We start from the raw sequence: 18,258 nt of genomic DNA, 5'->3' as shown, positions 1-18,258 counted from the left end.
TTCATGAGATACTCACTTTTGCAGAAGAGTAAATTGAAGCTCCAAGGAATTAAGAAACTGTCCAATCTTATTCAGCTAACTAACCTTAGGAGTGAAACCCAGGTATTCATGGCTTCAAATCTGTGCTTTTTCTTATATGTCATCCTTCCTACCTTCCTAACCTAAAACTCACTGTGTCCAAAATAAAATGTAGAATCATGCTCTCACATCCTGCCCATTCTCTACCTCAGAATATTATCCTACTCAGTTCACCACTGTTGCCAAGAGCAACATGACTGGCTTGTCCCCTAAGTCTGATCCTCAGATCCATGATCCTGGTGATTATAACTTTCCAAATAGCTTTCAGAGAGATCTCTCAATCTAGGAGATCTTCTCTCAGCACTTCCAAGAATTTGCTTCACTGCCTGCTAGCTTCCAGGATTATATCTAAAGTGAAGTCCCTAGTTTTTTGAATTGCTGATTTCCCTACAGTTTTCCTGGCTGCTTTCAAGATTTTCTCTTTATCTTTGGTTCTCAGTAGTTACCTTATGATATGCCTGGGTGTGAATTTCTTTGAAATGCCTGTTTGGGATTTTCTTAGCTTCTTGGGTCTATGTATCTCTGTCTTTCACAAAATTTGAGAAGTTTTCTGGGATTATTTCTTTAATTTTTTTTTTTTTATCCTCACCCGAGGACATTTTTCGATATTTTGTTCAGATAAAGTGGGAGGGAGAGAGAGAGAGAGAAATATCGCTGTGAAAGGGACACATTGAGTGGCTGCCACCGGCATGACCCAACCAGGGCCGGGGACAAACTGCAACCGAGGTACATGCCCTTACAGAAACCGAACCCCGGTCTCTCTGGACCGCAGGCCAACGCTCTAACTGCTGAGCCAAACTGGCCAGGGCTATTCCTTTATTTTTTTTGTCCCCATATTCTCTCTCTCCTCTCGTTCATGGATTGCAAGTATTCCTATATTAGACCTTTTGAAGTTATCCCACAGGTCCCAGAAGTTCTATTCATTCTGTTTGAATTCTTTTCTCTCCTTCAGATTGGATGATTTTTATTGACCTATCTTAAAGTTTACTGACTTTTTTCTTCTGTAACGTTGTATTATATTTCTATAGCTGAGTAACATATTACCACAAATTTAGCAGCTTAAAACAGTACACAGTTACAGTGTGTGTGGGTCAGGAGTCCCAGCATGGCTTAGCTGGGTCATCTGTCAGGGTCTCACAAGACAGAAATTTAAGTGTCAGCTATATTCACATTGGGAAGCTCGACTTCAGAAGAATCCACTTCCAGGGTCACTCAGGTTGTTGCAAAATTGACTTCCCCACAGATATCTGATCAGGGCCCACCCGCAGGTCTTGTAGGCTCCCCACAGCGCCCGCCCCGTGGCCCTCTTCACAGGCAGTCACGACAAGGCAGTGCGCTTCTTCAAGGCCAGCAGGAGCGTCCGAGTCTCTCCTCACGAAAGGGGCCAGTTGCTCTTTTAGGGCTTTTACCTGGTTAAATTAGGCCCTTCCAGAATTATCTCTTTTTTGACAAACTAAAAATCAACTAGTTTGGGATTTTTACTTTCCCATACTTGCTTTAAAGTGTAAGTCTGATAACTCCAACCTCTGGGTCATCTTGGAGTTGGCATCTGTTAATTCTCTTTCCCTTAAAACTGAGTAACTTTTTTTTTTGAGATTCCTGATCATACTGTGGACACTGGAAATGTTATGTTGTGGAGACTCTCTGGATGCTCTTATAATTGCTCCAAAGACAGTTAGTGTTTTTTATTTAGCAGATAATTAACTTATTTGGACATAAACTGAAAACTCTTACATCCAGGTGAGTGGCAGCTCAGATTAGTTCATTTCTTGAAGCCTTGGGTACAAGCTTTCAGTTTGCTCTGTGCATGTATGGTTCAGCAGTTGGGCCAAATTTAAACATACAATTGCCCACTTTGTGGCTTTCCCTTCTCCATGGTTCTCCCCTCTCTCTAGCAGTCTTGGTTGCCTGAGCTCTTTCCCCTGGTCCCTCGGGCCACAAAGATAATGAGTCCCCCCTGCAGCTGCTCTCAGATCAAAGCCACAGAAGATGGGGAATTCACCCCGTGCAGATTACTTGCTCAAAGTTTGGATTCCCCTCCAAAACCTGCCTGCCTTTCCGCAGTCTCCAGAGGCCTCAGGTTTTTGTTTTTCTTAGAAGGCATAGCTATTATTTACAGAAAGATACGTCTGTTAGACATTTACAGTAATCTATGGCTTCCACTCTGTCTTGGCTCAGTTGCCATTACTTCTCCAACTCCTGAACTACGCAGCCACGTCCGCGCTCCTCTCTGCTCGTCTTTCCAATTTTCTGCAGACTGTCATTCAACTATACAATAGGAGTCTCCAAAATGTAAGTGATCCTGTGACTCCTCTACTTAAGACTTCAGTAGCCAAAAGCTGCCCATCACATATAGATATATCTCCTCGAACATGAATTGCCAGGATCTTCAGAACTTAACTCCTTCAGACAGCCATGTGCTAGAATTGGCTCATACTTGTTTATAAAAAAGAATTTCTAAATATTCAGGAATTTGGCGAGTTGGTTGTTAAAATACTGCTAGCCTGAAATCAACTATGGAGGGAGTATTTATACCATGAAAATTAGCCAACCCTGCAAATGAGGACTTCTCTGCCACCACCACCCTAAGAGCCAGTTTACTAGCATATACTTCAGCATGGCCTGCACTTTTTAAGCCTAAGGTATTCTGAACAAAACCTGAATTCCGTTGAACATGACATGCTCTTTATACATACATATTGGTTTTCTTGGTTCTGACCTCTGTGTCTCCTCCATTACTGTCCACTGGGTCAGCTTCTACTAATCCTTCAAAAGCAGCCTCTGCGGAAAGCCAACTCTGACCTCTCTGGATATGTACTTTTTCCTGCCTTAGTGCTACCATGGTCTCCAGTTAGCATCAAAACTGCTTATCCAGTGCATACGGGCCTCCTGGGCCTCACCTGCTTTCCCTGCTGTGCACATGCAGTCTAACTGTAGCCACATCAGTCAGGTTGTCATGCAGTGTCATCCTCTGTGGCTTCACCTGGAACACCCCCCCCACCCCCACTTCATTGGACTGACTTTTCCTTTTTATTTTTGTTATCTTTCAGTTATAGTTGACATACAGTATTAACTTTAAACATTCAAATTCAATAAATGTCCCTTGCACTAGGAAACCTTGCCAGATTCCCATCACTATGTTAGAACTGAAGACATTTTCTTTGAGTCCCCATATCCAAATGCAACTGGCTTTCCTTCCAGATTCTCCTGCTTTTCTTCCCTGTGGTTAGTATTTTAATCCAGTCCCTGTCTAGAACTACTGCAACGAATACTCTGAAAGATATGGTCATGTCTATAATAAACTGTTTACCTTTCTGTCTCCCTCAGATGGTAAGTTTCTTAGAAGAAAAGTACATATTTTAAAATGAGCAGGATGGAGGGAGACTAAACAAGCAGCTACAGAGAAATAATGGCAGACAGGAGGGCTTCCAAGTGGACTGAGTCAGGCCTTAGGTGCCGTGTAATTTGGGGGATGATGGGGGAGGCTGTGAGGACTTTTGGACAGGAAAGTGTAATAATCAACACATTACTTAAGAAATAGTCTGCAAGACAGACTGCAATGGGGAGAAGCCGTAACTAAAAGAATAATTGAGAAAAACTATTGTAATTGTTCATATGAGAAGAAATAAATATAACCATTCTTAATGTATCATTACAGTTGCCACTGACTTTTAGTCTGCATATAAACTTTTTCAGGATGTTTAAACTAACTTCTTTCTGATTTAATAATCTATACCACTTATTTAAAAAGTTGAGAAGTATATAAAAATGTAATAGAGTGCAAAAATATCCTTAACCCAGAGGCAACCACTGGTAACAGTTTTACACATCTTTCAATATTCTTTAAAATTTATCATTATTGATGACAGTATTACAGATGTCCCCCCCCCTTTTCCCCCACTGACTACCCTCCCCTCACCCCCACTCCCACCTTCTTCCCCCTCAGCTTTCACTGAACTATTGTCTGTGTCCATGAGTTATGAATATATACACATAAATTCTTTGGCTTATCTCTTCCCAGCTCCGCCCCCTGATTTCCCTCTGAGATTTCTCAGTCTGTTCCATGCTTCCATGTCTCTGGATTTATTTTGTTCATTAGTTTATTTTGTTCATTGGATTCCATATATAAGTAAGATCATGTGATACTTGTCTTTCTCTGACTGGCTTATTTCACTTAGCATGATAATCTCTAGGTCCCTCCAATCTGTCTCAAAGGGTAAGAGATCTTTCTTTTTACAACTACATAGTATTCCATTGTGTAAATGTACCACAGTTTTCTTATTCACTCATCTACTGATGGGCACTTTGGTTGTTTCCAGATCTAAGTGATTGTAAATAGCACTGCTATAAACATAGGGGCACATATATTCTTTCTGATTGGTGTTTCAGGCTTCTTAGGATATATTCCTAGAAGTGGGATCACTGGGTCAAATGCCAGTTCCATTTTTAATTTTTTGAGGAAAATCCATACTGTTTTCCATAGTGGCTGTACCTGTCTGCATTTCCACCAGCAGTGTACTAGAGTCTCCTTTTCTCCACACCTTTGCCAACACTTGATTTTGTTGATGGTAGCGATCCTAGCAGGTGTGAGGTGATACCTCATTGTGGTTTTAATTTGCATCTCTCTGGTGATTAGTGACTGATAATTTTTTCATAGGTCTCTTGGCCATCTTTATGTCTTCTTTGGAGAAGTGTCTATTTAGGCGGTCCTTTGCCCATTTTAATTGGATTATTTGTCTTCCTTTTATTGAGTTTTATGAGTTCTTTATATATTTTGGAAATGAACCCATTTTCAGAGGTATCACTGGCAAATATGTTTGTTCTCCCATAGAGTGGAATCCCTTTTCATTTTGTTGGTTTCTTTTGTTGTGTAGAAGCTTTTTATTTTGATGTAGTCCCATTTATTTTTTTCCTTTGTTTCTCTTGTCCTAGGTGATGAATTGGTGAAAATTCTGCTACATGAGATGTCTGAGATTTTGCCGCCTATGATTTCTTCTAGGATTTTTATGCTTTCACGAGTTATTATTTAAGTCTTTTATTCATCTTGAATTTATTCTTGTATATGGTATAAGTTGGTGGTCTACTTTCACTTTTTTGTATGTACCTGTCCAATTTTCCCAACACCATTTATTAAAGAGATTGTCTTTACTCCATTGTATGTTCTTGTCACCTTTGTCAAATATTAATTAAGTGTAATGGGTTGGGTCAATTTCTGGGTTCTCTGTTCTGTTCCATTGATTTATAAGCCTGTTCTTGTGCCAGTACCAGTCTGTTTTGATTACAGTGCCTTTGTAGTATAATTTCATATCTAATATTGTGATCCCTCCTACTTTGTTCTTCTTTCTCAAGACTGCAGTGGTTATTCTGGGTCTTTTTTTGGTCCCATATAAATTTCTGGAGTATTTGTCCTAGATCTGTGAAATATGTTGTTGGTATTTTTTGTTGTTGTGTTAATCCTCACCCAAGGATATTTTTTTCATTGATTTCAGAGAGAGTGGAAGGGAGGGAGGAAAAAGGAGGGAGAGGGAGAGAGAGAGAGAGAGAGAGAGAGAGAAAGAGAGAGAGAGAGAGAAAAATGCCCATGTGAGAGAAACATATTGATTGATTGCTTCTTGCCTCCTACACGTGCCCCAACTGGGTTGAGGGATTGAACCTGGAACCCAGGTACATACCCTTGACTGGAAATCAAACCCACAACAACCCTTTGGTGTGCAGGCCGAAGCTCTAACCACTAAGCACACAAACCAGGACTGTTGTTGGTATTTTAATAGGGATTGTGTTGAATCTATAGATTGCTTGGGTAGTATGGACATTTTAATTATGTTAATTCTCCTAATCCATTAACATGGTATATGCTTCTACTTATTTATATCTTCCTCTAATTCTTTTTCCAATGGCCTGTAGTTTTCTAAGAAAAGGTCTTTTACTTCTTTGGTTAAGTTTATTCCTAGGTATTTTACTTTTTTTGTTGTTGCAATGGTAAATAAAATTTTATTTTATTTTTTACTTTCTGAGCATTCATTATTGGTGTAAAAAAATACCATCAATTTCTGGATGTTAATTTTGTATCCTGCTACTTTGCCAAATTCATTTATTAAATCTAGTAGTTTTTGATGGAGATTAGGATTTTCTATGTACAATACCATGTCGTCTGCAAAATAATGACAGTTTTACTTCCTCCTTTGTAATTTGGATGCTTTTAATTTTTTTCTGCTTGTCTGATCACTGTGGCTAGGACATCCAGTACTATGTTGAATAAGAGTGGTGAAAGCAGACATCCCTGTCTTGTTCCTGTTCTTAAGAAAAAATGCTTTTATTTTTGCCATTTGAGTATGATGTCTGGCTTAGGCTTGTGATATATGGCCTTTATAATGTTAAAGCATGATCTCTCTCTTCCTGCTTGGCTAATAGTTTTTATCAAAAATGAGTGCTGGATTTTGTCAAATGCTTTTTCTGTATCTATTGATATGATCATGTAATTTTTATCCTTTATTTTCTTTATGTGATGCATCACATTTATTGATTTGCTAATATTGTGCCAGCTTTGAATCCTCAGAATAAATCCTACTTGGTCATGGTGTATGATTTTTTTATTGTATTGCTGAATCCGATTTGGTAATATTTTTTTGAGGATTTTAGCATCTATGTATATCATGGATATTGGCCTGTAATTTTCTTTCTTTGTAGTGTCTTTACCTTGCTTTGGAATTAGGATAATACTTGCCTTATAAAAAAAGCTTGGAAGAGTTCCTTCCGTTTGAAATTTTTGGAAAGATTTGAGGAGGATAGGTGTCAGTTCTTCTTTGGAAGTTTGGTAAAACTCCCCTGTGAAGCTGTCTGGACCAGAGCTTTTTTGTTGTTGTTGTTGTTGGGAGTTTATTGATTATTGTCTCAATTTCATTAGTTGTTATTGGTCTGTTCAGGTTTTCTGAATCTTCCTTGTTGAGTTTTGGAAGATTGTATTAATCTAGGAATTTGTCCATTTTGCCTAGGTTGTCCAATTTGTTTGCATATACTTGTTCATAGTACTTTTTTTTTTTACAGTCCTTTATATTTCTGTGGTATCAGTTGTTACTTCACCACTTTTGTTTCTGATTTTATTTGATGAGTCTGGCTACAGGTTCATCAAACATCTTTATCTTTTCAAAGAACCAGTTCTTGGTTTCATTGACTTTTTTCATTGCTTTTTTAGTCTCTGAGTCATTTATTTCTGCTCTGATCTTTATTATTTCCTTCCTTCTACTTACTCTGGGCTTTTCTTGTTGTTCTCTAATTCTTGAAGTTATAGAGTTAGATAGATAGTTTCTTAGAAACTTTTCTTGTTTTTTGAGGTAGGCCTGTAGTGCTATGAACTTCCCTCTCAGGACTGCTTTCACTGTATCCCTTAGACTTGGCATTGTGTGTTCATTTTCATTTGTTTCCAGGAACTTTCTTATTTCTTCTTTGATCTCATTGGAAACTCATTCATTGTTTAGTAACATGTTATTTAGCCAACATGTGTTTGAAAGTTTTTTCCTTTTTTTTTTTTTTTTATTGTAGCTGAGTTCTAGTTTCATGCCATTGTGATCTTAGATGATTCTTGGATATGATTTCAATCTTCTTGAACTTGTAGAGACTTACTTTTTGTCCTAACATGTGGTCTGTCTTTAAGACTCTCCTGTGTGTACTTGAGAAGAATGTATATTCTGCCGATTTGGGGTGATATGTTCTATAAATGTCAATTAAGTCCATCTGATCCAGTGTGTCATTTAGGGTTGCTGTTTCCTTGTTTATTTTTTGTCTAGAAGATCTATCTAGTGATGTTTCTCTCTGCTGGCAAGAACCTCTGGTGCTCTTTACAGCCAGATGTTATATGGGCACCTTTCCTGGTTCTGTTACTTGGGCTGGGGAGCCCAGCTTTGGGTTTAGACCCCAGACTTTTCAGGGGGAATCCCCTGCAGCTGAGACATTCCTCCAGCACCTTAGCTGCTGCCTTTGGGAGCCCAGCTAGCCCTCTAGCCCCTCCGCACTTCCTACCAGTCTTGATATGAGCTCCTTTTTATGTCCTTGGTTATAAGGGTCCTCTCCAGCTAGTCTTTTTTTTTTTTTTTGGTGGTACATGTTCGTAGTGGGAACCGAACCCGGGACTCTCTGGTCCGCAGGCCGATGCTCAACCACTGAGCCAAACTGGCCAGGGCTCCAGCTAGTCTTTAGTTAACTGTTCAGGATGATTTTTCTATATTTTAGTTGTAATTCCAGTTTGGTCCTAAAAGAAGGTCATTGTGGCTTCCACTAATCCACCACCATTCTCTTTCCAGTATTTTTCTATGTCTTTGCTCTTATATTGTTAAGGTAATACTGTAAATACAGAACTTTATTCTGCTTTTCTGAGTGATATAATATGGTAGTGCTTTCCCTTTCTTTGTATAACTTTATAGGTCCCATAATAGTTAATCTTATAGATATGCCAGATTTCATTTAACTTTCCTTAAAAGTGAACATTTTGGTTTTTTATTTTTTGATACTATAAGTTGTGATAAGCATTTTTAAGTATAAACTTTGTTTTAATTTGAATTATTTCCTGAGAGTAGGCTATGATCATTATAATAGCTTTGATGCTTCTTATCAAGTTGCTTTCTAGAAAGGAATCAATATCATTTCACCTTCAGTATGTAAGAATGTCTTCTCATTTGCCTTTTCTAAATAAACTTTAACATGTATGCCATGTGCAATATAACAGAAGAGGCAAACACTTGAAAAACTGTATCAGTTTGAACAGTTTTGCCAACATAGAATATTTCCTTCCCTAAGTCTACTTTAAAATTTTCTAAATTGTGACTGTGGCAACAAGAAATGTCTTTCTCTAGTCTAGATAGATGAGTACACATGCTTATATAAATGAGTATGGAGAATGGTAACTAAATAAGAATTATAATCTATTTAATGAAACTGCTGGCTGGGATGACCATAAAATAGGTAAATAATACTCAAAATTCATTATTTTTCCCTTTAGGTAAGAGAAAAATGATCTGATATCACTTTTAAACATTTTTACATAAAAAAGAGAACTGGAGAATTTTTTGTCTATACAGGCCCAGAATGAGTACAATAAAAACATTTTACCATTCTGTGGTGAATATAGGTTGATTTTGTGTGAGATATAAAATATTAATAGTTATTTCTTAGTTTCGAAAACATTTTACCTAGTTTTCAAGTGACAGAAATACCATTTAGATCAGAGTAAAAATAAGTTTATATCAAACTTTTAGTCTATTGAATTTTGTCAACTGAGAGGCCTTAAAGCAGGGTTGGTAAACTGTGCCGTGTGGGCCAAATTTGGTACGCCAACTATTTTAAAGCCTGAGAGCTAAGAATGGCTTTCATATTTTTAAATGGTTGAAAAAAAACAAAATAATATTTCATGATGTGTAAAAATTATTGAAATTCAAATTTCACTGTCTAAAAATAAAGTTTTACTGGAACCAACCATGCTCATTCATTATGGCCACTTTTGTGCAGAGCTAAGTAGAGCAACACCGACTGTGAGGCCCTAAAACCCACACCGAAGACGTCTGCTGACCTCTGACTTAAAGTAATGTATGTGCTTCATACTTTCTTTACTAAACCTGATACTTTAATGAATACTTTCAGATGCTTTGCTGCTTTTCAAAATTCATTCTTACATTGTTGTAGTTTGCATTTTTAAATTTCTGCCATTTTTCATGAGCTTATGAAACTTTCTACTGTATCTATTTTGGAGCAATATTTTATTATTTTCTTTAGCTCCATCTATAGTCCATTTTCACCTTGCCTGATGATTTGATTACTAAAATTAAGTCACTGAGATTTGGAATTCTGCAATTCTAAAAACAATGTGTAATCTACACATTGTACATGTTATAGGAATAAAAGCAAATGTAATTCCTTATATACAAGGTAAAAGCATTCTTATATCAAGCAGTATAATTAGCCAACAGTGATCTCTATTAACCAGAAAAGAATGTTAACTTGAATAGACCATACACAAATCCTACTAGTTGATGGAAGTGTCACTGTATTCAGTTTGGCTAAATTAAACAAAGCTTCCCTTGACTTTGAGCTGCACACAATGCCCATATTCTGGGGAAAGATGATCCATAAATTCATACTTCCAGTCCCCAGATTCAACTTTATATAATGTGAAGCACTTCTTCAAAGACCAACTCCTTGCTGGTTATTGTTCTCATACAACCTGCTCCGAAGTCTACTGCATTGGGATAGTTAAAGGCCCTTTGTGGTGGCAGATATGGCTGTGCAGCTGAATATGCTCAGTTATTCCCTAGGAACTAGCTGTGTTCTTCCTCTGTTTGTTTAGGCAAGCAACTGTTGTGGGATATCCAGCATTTTAAGTGATTCTGCCTCAGAGCATGTATTAGAAACTATAAGGAGAGTTTATAACTTTTCATTTCTAAGAGGTTTTTCAGCTTTGGATTTCTGGAATTGGTTGTGTTCATGTTTCTCCCCATCCTGTTGGGACTTACTGTTGTTAGCAACCTCCTGTGTGGTTCTAAGAAATGTTGACCTCTTTGAAACCTTTCCAGGTGTCACTGCCACTTTCTTGATCTTTGCAATCTAAGCTGCATTGTTTAGTGGAGTTCAGTTCTGTGAACTTTAGAAATCCTCCCTGAGACTATGAATTGACTAACACCCAAGGTAGCATAAACATGCAGACACAAATGTTCCTAAAACCAAGCCTGCTGGGCAATGCAGGATGTGACTGGAATCTGGAAGAGAACACAGCTTGCTCACTGTGAGTCTATGACTACCTCCAGGTGCAGTCTGAAGCTAAGGGGCTGGTTGTTTGATCCTTGGATGGAACCTCTCATTAGAACACAGCAGAATTTGTGATTATGGCTGTAAGGAATTCCATGAAGAACCCCCAGGGCTCATTAAGATCTCTGGCTTCAGAGGGTCCTAAAACATACTTCTTTTTAGCATATGTAGCTATCTATGGTAAAGAGACACACTTTTTGTTTGTTTGTTTTTAAAAATTTGATCTAAGTTTAGCCTAAGATTATAACGAATACAGCTCATCTTAAAATTTGTATCCAGAGGATGCAGTTACAAATTAAAAAAAAAAAAGTTTAATAGACACCTGTCTTATGTCTCCAGTTTGTCATTAAAAGTTCTTATTGTTTTTGTAATACAGTTAAAGCTTTGTAAGGGTTCATACTTGGACTAAGAATTCCATTAGTCTAGCTTTCAATGTAGAGTATTATACCAGTGATTTCAAAGCCTTTCTCTTAAAGCCTCACAGCTTGGCTATCCTAACATACAATTCATGCTGCCAAAACCTAGGAGAGTTTGACAACATTTTGAAAATAACACTATATTGAGAATCAAAACATACAGGATGCCAACTCAACTGCTATCTTAGCTTAATATTTCTATTTGTCTCCTTGTCTAAAAAATATGCATAACAAATAGCACAAACCACACAGGGATATTGTGAAAACAAAACTAGTAATAAAGACAAAAAGACCTTGAAAAAGTGTAAGAGCGTTAATATGAAGGGGTAGTGGTGGCCGTGGTCATCCATCCTTCTTTCCCCTTGATCTCATTCCCACCCCAAACTGTACATCCACAACGTGAAGACTACTTTCCTCCACACTCCTGAGCCAGCTGTTCTTGTGATCACCCTTCCCACACTGGCTCCAATGTCCAGGGAATCTTGTAGGGTCATGGTGGTCTATGGATCTTAAAAGACTGTGAGGGGCAGTAAGCCTCTGCGGCTTCATTTTCTATCGGCCAAGGCCTGCAGCTTATGTGTGAATGGAAAACTTGGCTACAGGTACAGTCAGTGGACGAGAAGCTGCAGCTTCTCAGAGGCTTCTTTCCTGCCACCACTAGTTCACTGCTGGGAATGCAGTTACCATGGAAACCTGTCAAAAATCTAAAAGGCTATATACAACAGGTATTAACCCAGGTCATCTCTGGGTGGTTGTAACTATAGGTAGTCACTTTATTTGGTCTACATATCTGTATGTGCTCACTTTTGCAATGAACAAGAAACAAAATAACAAGAAAACTTAATTTTGAAACAAATAAACAAAACACCCTTTAACTATGTTAAAAGAGGCAAATAATCAAACAATGTAAAAACTCTCTAATATGGAAATTTCTTAAGAGGAAAATTTGAAAATAAGGGCATGTCACTCACTCTAAAATTATGAGTACAGTATTATATCACATGAAAAATATTTGTAAGAACTTTTACTGAAAAGGATTTCTGTAGTTTTAATGTCCTGTCAAATAAACTAGAATTAGATAATTAATATACTTAAATAAGAATTGTACTGCATCTACTTTTCCAAATTTTATAGAAATAGTGTAGCGATATAATGAAAAAGCAAGGAAGACATCAGAATCTAGCTACTGGGAAAAAAATTTAAAAAGCAAGCGGGAGTCTGACAGTATAACATATTCTGAAGCTGCTCTATAGAAGCTGGTCCCAGATGGGCAAACTTGTTTTCTAATTTAATGACTTTCTTTTAATCACAAGCAGATAGTAGTTTCCTTATTACTCAGTTTGAGAAATACATTATTCTTGAGAGTACTTCCTAGGATTTCTTTTACTCATTTAAGTCCACATCTTTGTATTTAATTCATCCTCATATTATCCCTGCGGGGCACATCCCTCTAATTATTCCCATCTAATGTGACAGGAAAATGGAATTATACTACTTGGGAAACAGGCGTCCTTTGGTATGTCTTCCCTCAGTGCTCCCTTGGGCATACTTTGTTGTTGTGCTCACTTCATCACAGATCGTGAATTGTCCCTTGAAGGGCAAGGACTATCTTTGAATTCCCAGTGTCTAGCATATGCTTGGCACACAGTAAAAATCTGAATAAACAAATGAATAATAACACCCAACACATAATGCTTACAGTTTATCAAGCACTGTTCTAGTGTCTTATACATATTTATTATTTAGTCCTCACAATTCTGTGAAATAGGTACTATTATTATCCCTGTTTTACACAGGAGAAAGCTCATGTGTGGAAAGTAAAGTGAGGTGACAAAGAACCAGGTCCAAACCTACGTACTTTTTGGCTCTAGAGCCCAATCTCGGAACCACCACACCGCCGGCCTCAGCAGCACCCATGCTCACAGAACGCTCCTCTCCAAGAGAAGCACGGTGCACGGTGCCGCATCTCTAAATTGTTTTGGGTTTCCATCAGGTGTAGCTATATTGTGTGGTTCCTTGGGAGACTCAAAAAAGGAAATAGCTGGACACAGGCACACAAAAGCAGAATAAATGAATCCCCAACCTTAACAATTGCTATGCCTGTAAGACTGTTTCTCAAATACCTGTGGGGATTTGTGGGAACGCCAGCTGTACTGGTGACGATGGAGACTCGCCAGCAGAACATTTTCATCAGTATCCACCTGGCCAAACCGCAGTGTCTCCTGTGTGTCATTACAGATCACAAAATGGCTGAAGACCAACTCCTCTACCTCAGGGCATTTGTTCTGAAAGAAAAAGAATACGAAAGCCAATGTGCATCGGATTAATTGCAAGATGTTTGGCAGCTGTCTGCCCAGTGGCGACTGTTACAACACAGAAACACTCAAGGATCTGCTGTCATTAGCTCTTGTATACAAAGTATTCTATACTTCCAGGATAAGCACAAAAAATACCTTAAAGAGATCTTAAATGGTCCAAAAATATGTTTTGATTTATACTCCTGCAAAATAAATCATAGACACAGAAGAGTAAAAGAACAATGAGATCCCTCAAACTTTTAACATTTTAAAATGAATTAACATCCTACAAAGAATGCTGCACTGGGCAGTGCACGTTTTTGAGCAGAGTACTGGAGGCTAGAATTACCATGTTCCTGGCCTTCTAAACTCGACAATCAAGACCAATTACAAAGCCACAGTTTGTACCCTACAGAAAGTAAGGATCTTTTAGGTAATACATCCCCAGATCCCTTAAGGGGAAAAGTGTGTGTGTGTGTGTGTGTGTGTGTGTGTGTGTACGCACACTCAGGGAGAGATGTAAATAAAACCATAACTTTCCCCCTATTGTTAAGAGGCTGAAGAGGCTGAACACACAAAACAGACCTGCTTCAGAGTCGGAGTAAGCCAAGTTGCAGTTTTCAAGAGAAATATGTTAGTTGAAAAACAGGTCTCTGTTTCAGCTCTCTGATTGAATAGTCTTCAATCAGCTAATGTCTTCCTTTAATTTGTTAAGGCTCAACAAATTAGTAATATGCTCCTGTGTTGATACCTCCTTTTCAATGTAATGGTGTCTCTACTGCTTGCTGTTGTATCAAAACACTGGCAAAGTGATAGAGAATCCCTGTTCTTACTCTTTTGTCACTCTGGTTAGGTTATGGCTTAATAAACAATACACAGACTATGATAAATGAAAAGAATAGCTAAAGAAATGATTCATTTGAGAATGCAAAAAACAAAGTATAAATTAGCCAGTCAATTGGCAGACAACAGCAGGTAATATGCCTCTCCAGTTGGTCTCTATTTCCTGGCTGTGGATGTCAATAATGTCACAATGCCACACTCTGTCATTTGCCATTTTACTGATGAGAGGGAGAGTAAAGGGAGATGTATCACTCACGAGCACAAGAATTTAAGTGATTATGAGGCCTGAAGCCAAGGAGTTGATGGGGGAACACACTTGAGTCCAGCCTGGACCAAGACCTGACACAGAACCTTATCCAGAGCAGTTATCTTGGGAAGAAGAATCCACTCCTTGTCATCCAGAAGCCCTCCAAAGTGGGTGGGCAGTACTCTGTGTCTGCAGTGGGTAAAGAGGCCCTGAAATATCTTTCTTCCAGATATCTTAACGACTTCTAAGCCCTTTCTCTATCATTCATCCATTCCCACCAAACCTCTATTCTCACGGAACACAACTTTTCTGGATAGCCACACTACTCACAAGGAGTCTCTGGCCAAAGTAAGACCAAAGTAATTATAACCAACAGTTATCTGTTGTCTATATAATGCTCTCTGCTGTGGCTTTCAATCATGAGCTGTGATTTCAAAATATGCCTGCCAGCAGGTTTCAGATGTCCTGGCCCTGCCACATCTTGAGCCTCTCCACTTGCTCACTACACCCGGCTCCACTGGCCTTTCCAGTACCTCCTACACTACACTGACCCCTTTCAATTCACCCAACTCGTCAAGCTCCTTCCTGCCTCAGGGCCTTTCCTCTGCGTGCATATCCTTCCTCCTTGCTTGACAAACTTCTTTCTACTCAGCTTTCAGGTTCCTGTTTTCAAGCTCCCTCCTTGGAGTAACCTTCTGAGATCTTCCCCAGCCCAGATTAGGTCCCATATTTCATGCTCACATCATAGTCTGTATTTCACCTCCACAGAACTTACTCCTGCTGGGACTAAGTAATTATTTGTATGATGATGGGTTCAATATTATCTCCATCATTAGACTGCATGCTGCATAAGGCAGGAACTAGGTCTGTGTTATTTATAACTTTACCCCCAAGACTCATCATAATGCCTGACACAAAGATACTTAACAAAAACTTATGAAACAAATAAGTTTAATTTTAAAAATTATAAATGTAATAAATGTCTACAATAGAAAAATTAAAAAATACAGAAAGTATAGTTTTTTCAAAGTCTCTAATTTTATACTCAGAGATAACTTCCATTAACAGTTTCTCTCTGTGGAGCGTCTTGCTTGTTCCTGTTCTAGTCCATCCTATCCAATCCTACCTTATATACCTCATATAAAGGTTTGTAAACAAGCTGGAGTCACAGTGTATAATTAGTTCTGATAATTTTTCCATTCAGCATTATATAAGTAACACAAACTGCTCTCCCTGTAAACATTTTGTTTTCTCTCCTTTCGGTCTAAGACTCTAAGAGTACAAACATGAAGAAAGGGATATGATTCCAAACTCCCACTTAGATACACATCCCAAGATTGAAATTCAGTTTTCATAATGAATTGAGATCACTGTGCTGGTAACACAGAGGTTAAGTTACCAGATGGAGCAGAACTAGAAAAAAAAAAATCATATTACTTTCCTCATCTCTGAAAATTGACCTTTAATAAATGATGAGGGTTTTAGGAAAAAATGTAAATGAAAGAACACAAGGGGGTTGTTTACATTTTCTAAAGAATACTCAAAGTCCTTAGGGAACTTTTTCTTTACTGCTCCTTCATCTGTGGAGTTCATTATAACTGTAACAAGTTTAAGCATTTCTTGGGCTGTTTAAAATTCTGGTATAAAAAGATTGTACACATTTTATGTGACATCACATAGGCTAACCCCCAGAATGTTCCTTCAGATATGTAATTAAAAGATGGCTTATTTACTTTTAAGATTTGTGCCGGAATGCTGTGTAGGCATTTGCAATTAAACAGAGGTATTTTTTTGGTGTAAGATAAGACACAAGAGCACAACCTTGATTTTAAATAAAAATTCCCTTTAAATGCTATTTTGTTCAAATGTGGGAATGTGACATAAAAATAAAAAGCAAACGTCAAATGGCATTTTGGGTCCTTAAGCTGATTTCACAAGAAATTAATCATTTATAAAACTAAAAAATAAAAATTAAAAAAAATCTACATCCAGAGAAATCAGACACTAATGAAGGTTTCTGTTAATCTTGAACTTGTAACCTAAAAGTGAAAGGCCAAATTGTTTCATGCTTCATCTGTCTGGTCCATCTACACTGGACACAAATGACTTGTCTCAGATATAAATCTGATAAAAAGTATGCAGAGAACTCAAATAATATATCCTGCTTATTAAATTCAAGTTTCTCATTGCCAACAATTATACTGTATAGATCATTATACACACAATAAAATCCAAGTTGGGAAACCAAGCTTCCCCTCTAAAGGGGATAAACCACATTCAGAATATTTTAGAAACAATGAACTTAATAACCCTTTATAAGCCTATTTCAATGTCAAATGCCCTATAATTTCGAAGTTGTGCATTTTTGTATTTATTTTAGAATACACAGGGTTAGATGCCTACCACATTAAAACTTGGTGGCAAGTACCCTTGACATGGGAGGAAACAAGAAAATTACAGCAACAATTACAGAAGTATATCCTCTTGTGGCTCATGTTAACATTGCCAAATCCCTGTATAAATCAGAACCAACTATTCATAGAATGTACCTGTCAGCAATATGCTACGTGACATATGGCTCTACTTAATCAAATATACAATTCCATTAAAAAAAACAAAACTCAGAATATTCCTTCAAGGCACTGTGCTAGCCAGTCATTCACACTCTGATGTGGTTTAAAACATTTAAATATTTATGCACTGTATTTTATTTATATGTGTAGCTGTGTCTAAGAGAATATTTTTACCCTGGGAGAAAACTGGTATTTCTGAAGGCCATTTTGCAGTAGTTACTACACATGAGTCCTCTTATAATGGCCCTGATACCAAGACAAAAATATCCTAGGTTTTAGTCCCCTATCAATGACTTTTATATTTTCTAGGTTTGTTTTTTATTAAATGCATTGTTCAAAATATGACAAAAAAATAGAAATTGGAGCCATGAAGGTTTTTTTCACATCGCTATTCGAACCAGCTGCAAAGATTTAGATCACACTAGCTCTTATTTTACGCATGTCCTTTGCAACAAGAAAACCATGGAATGCCCTTAAAAAGGAATTTTAAAATACAAAACAGATGTGTTATCTTCTTTCCCTTTGCTATTGTAGTGCCATGTTAGGTAATTAATTCCTTAGTCTTGTATAGGTCCTAATGTATATAAAGAAAAGTTTATTCCCATAAAAATTCTTACGTTAGAGAACTCAAGCCCCTCCCCCCTCCACTGCTCCTGTTCCCACATGAGGTCAGTGAGGGAGGAAGGACCATTTCCCTTGGGGAGCCGGCTCCACAGAAATGCATGTAACATACCCAGAATGTGGGGGAAAGCCTCAGCTTGAACAGCAATACAAACTTTATAGAAATAGAATATTACACTGAATATCAGTAAGGGAAGCAGACATGATGTGTTCTTAAATCACTGAGCATATTATTATCCAAACACTCTGTGAAATGAAAATCCATTGTGAAGTGCCTTTTAATGAGTCAAAATGGCAGAAACGACCAAGACCATCTTGTGTTCACATATTTCCTCTCACTGCCTTTTCTCTTTGAAAAGATGAAACAGTTATTATCACAAAGGCTTCCACAG

At 37.7% G+C, this 18,258-nt stretch overlaps 1 protein-coding gene across 1 annotated transcript in view; it reads right to left on the bottom strand.

The window, feature by feature from the left end:
* VPS13B (vacuolar protein sorting 13 homolog B) overlaps positions 1-18,258 on the bottom strand; it is an 867,799-nt gene that overhangs the window by 89,713 nt on the left and 759,828 nt on the right. Inside the window, exon 43 of the mRNA XM_036263824.1 lies at positions 13,409-13,570. Within this exon, the coding sequence (XP_036119717.1) occupies positions 13,409-13,570 (162 nt within the window). The remainder of the gene's footprint in view (positions 1-13,408; positions 13,571-18,258) is intronic.

Source organism: Molossus molossus, unplaced genomic scaffold (assembly GCF_014108415.1).
Source record: "Molossus molossus isolate mMolMol1 unplaced genomic scaffold, mMolMol1.p scaffold_m16_p_16, whole genome shotgun sequence".
In the NCBI taxonomy this organism is placed as follows: Eukaryota; Metazoa; Chordata; class Mammalia; order Chiroptera; family Molossidae; genus Molossus; species Molossus molossus.
The sequence above is the reverse complement of the archived record's forward strand: the minus strand, read 5'-3'. Positions and strand labels throughout refer to the sequence as shown.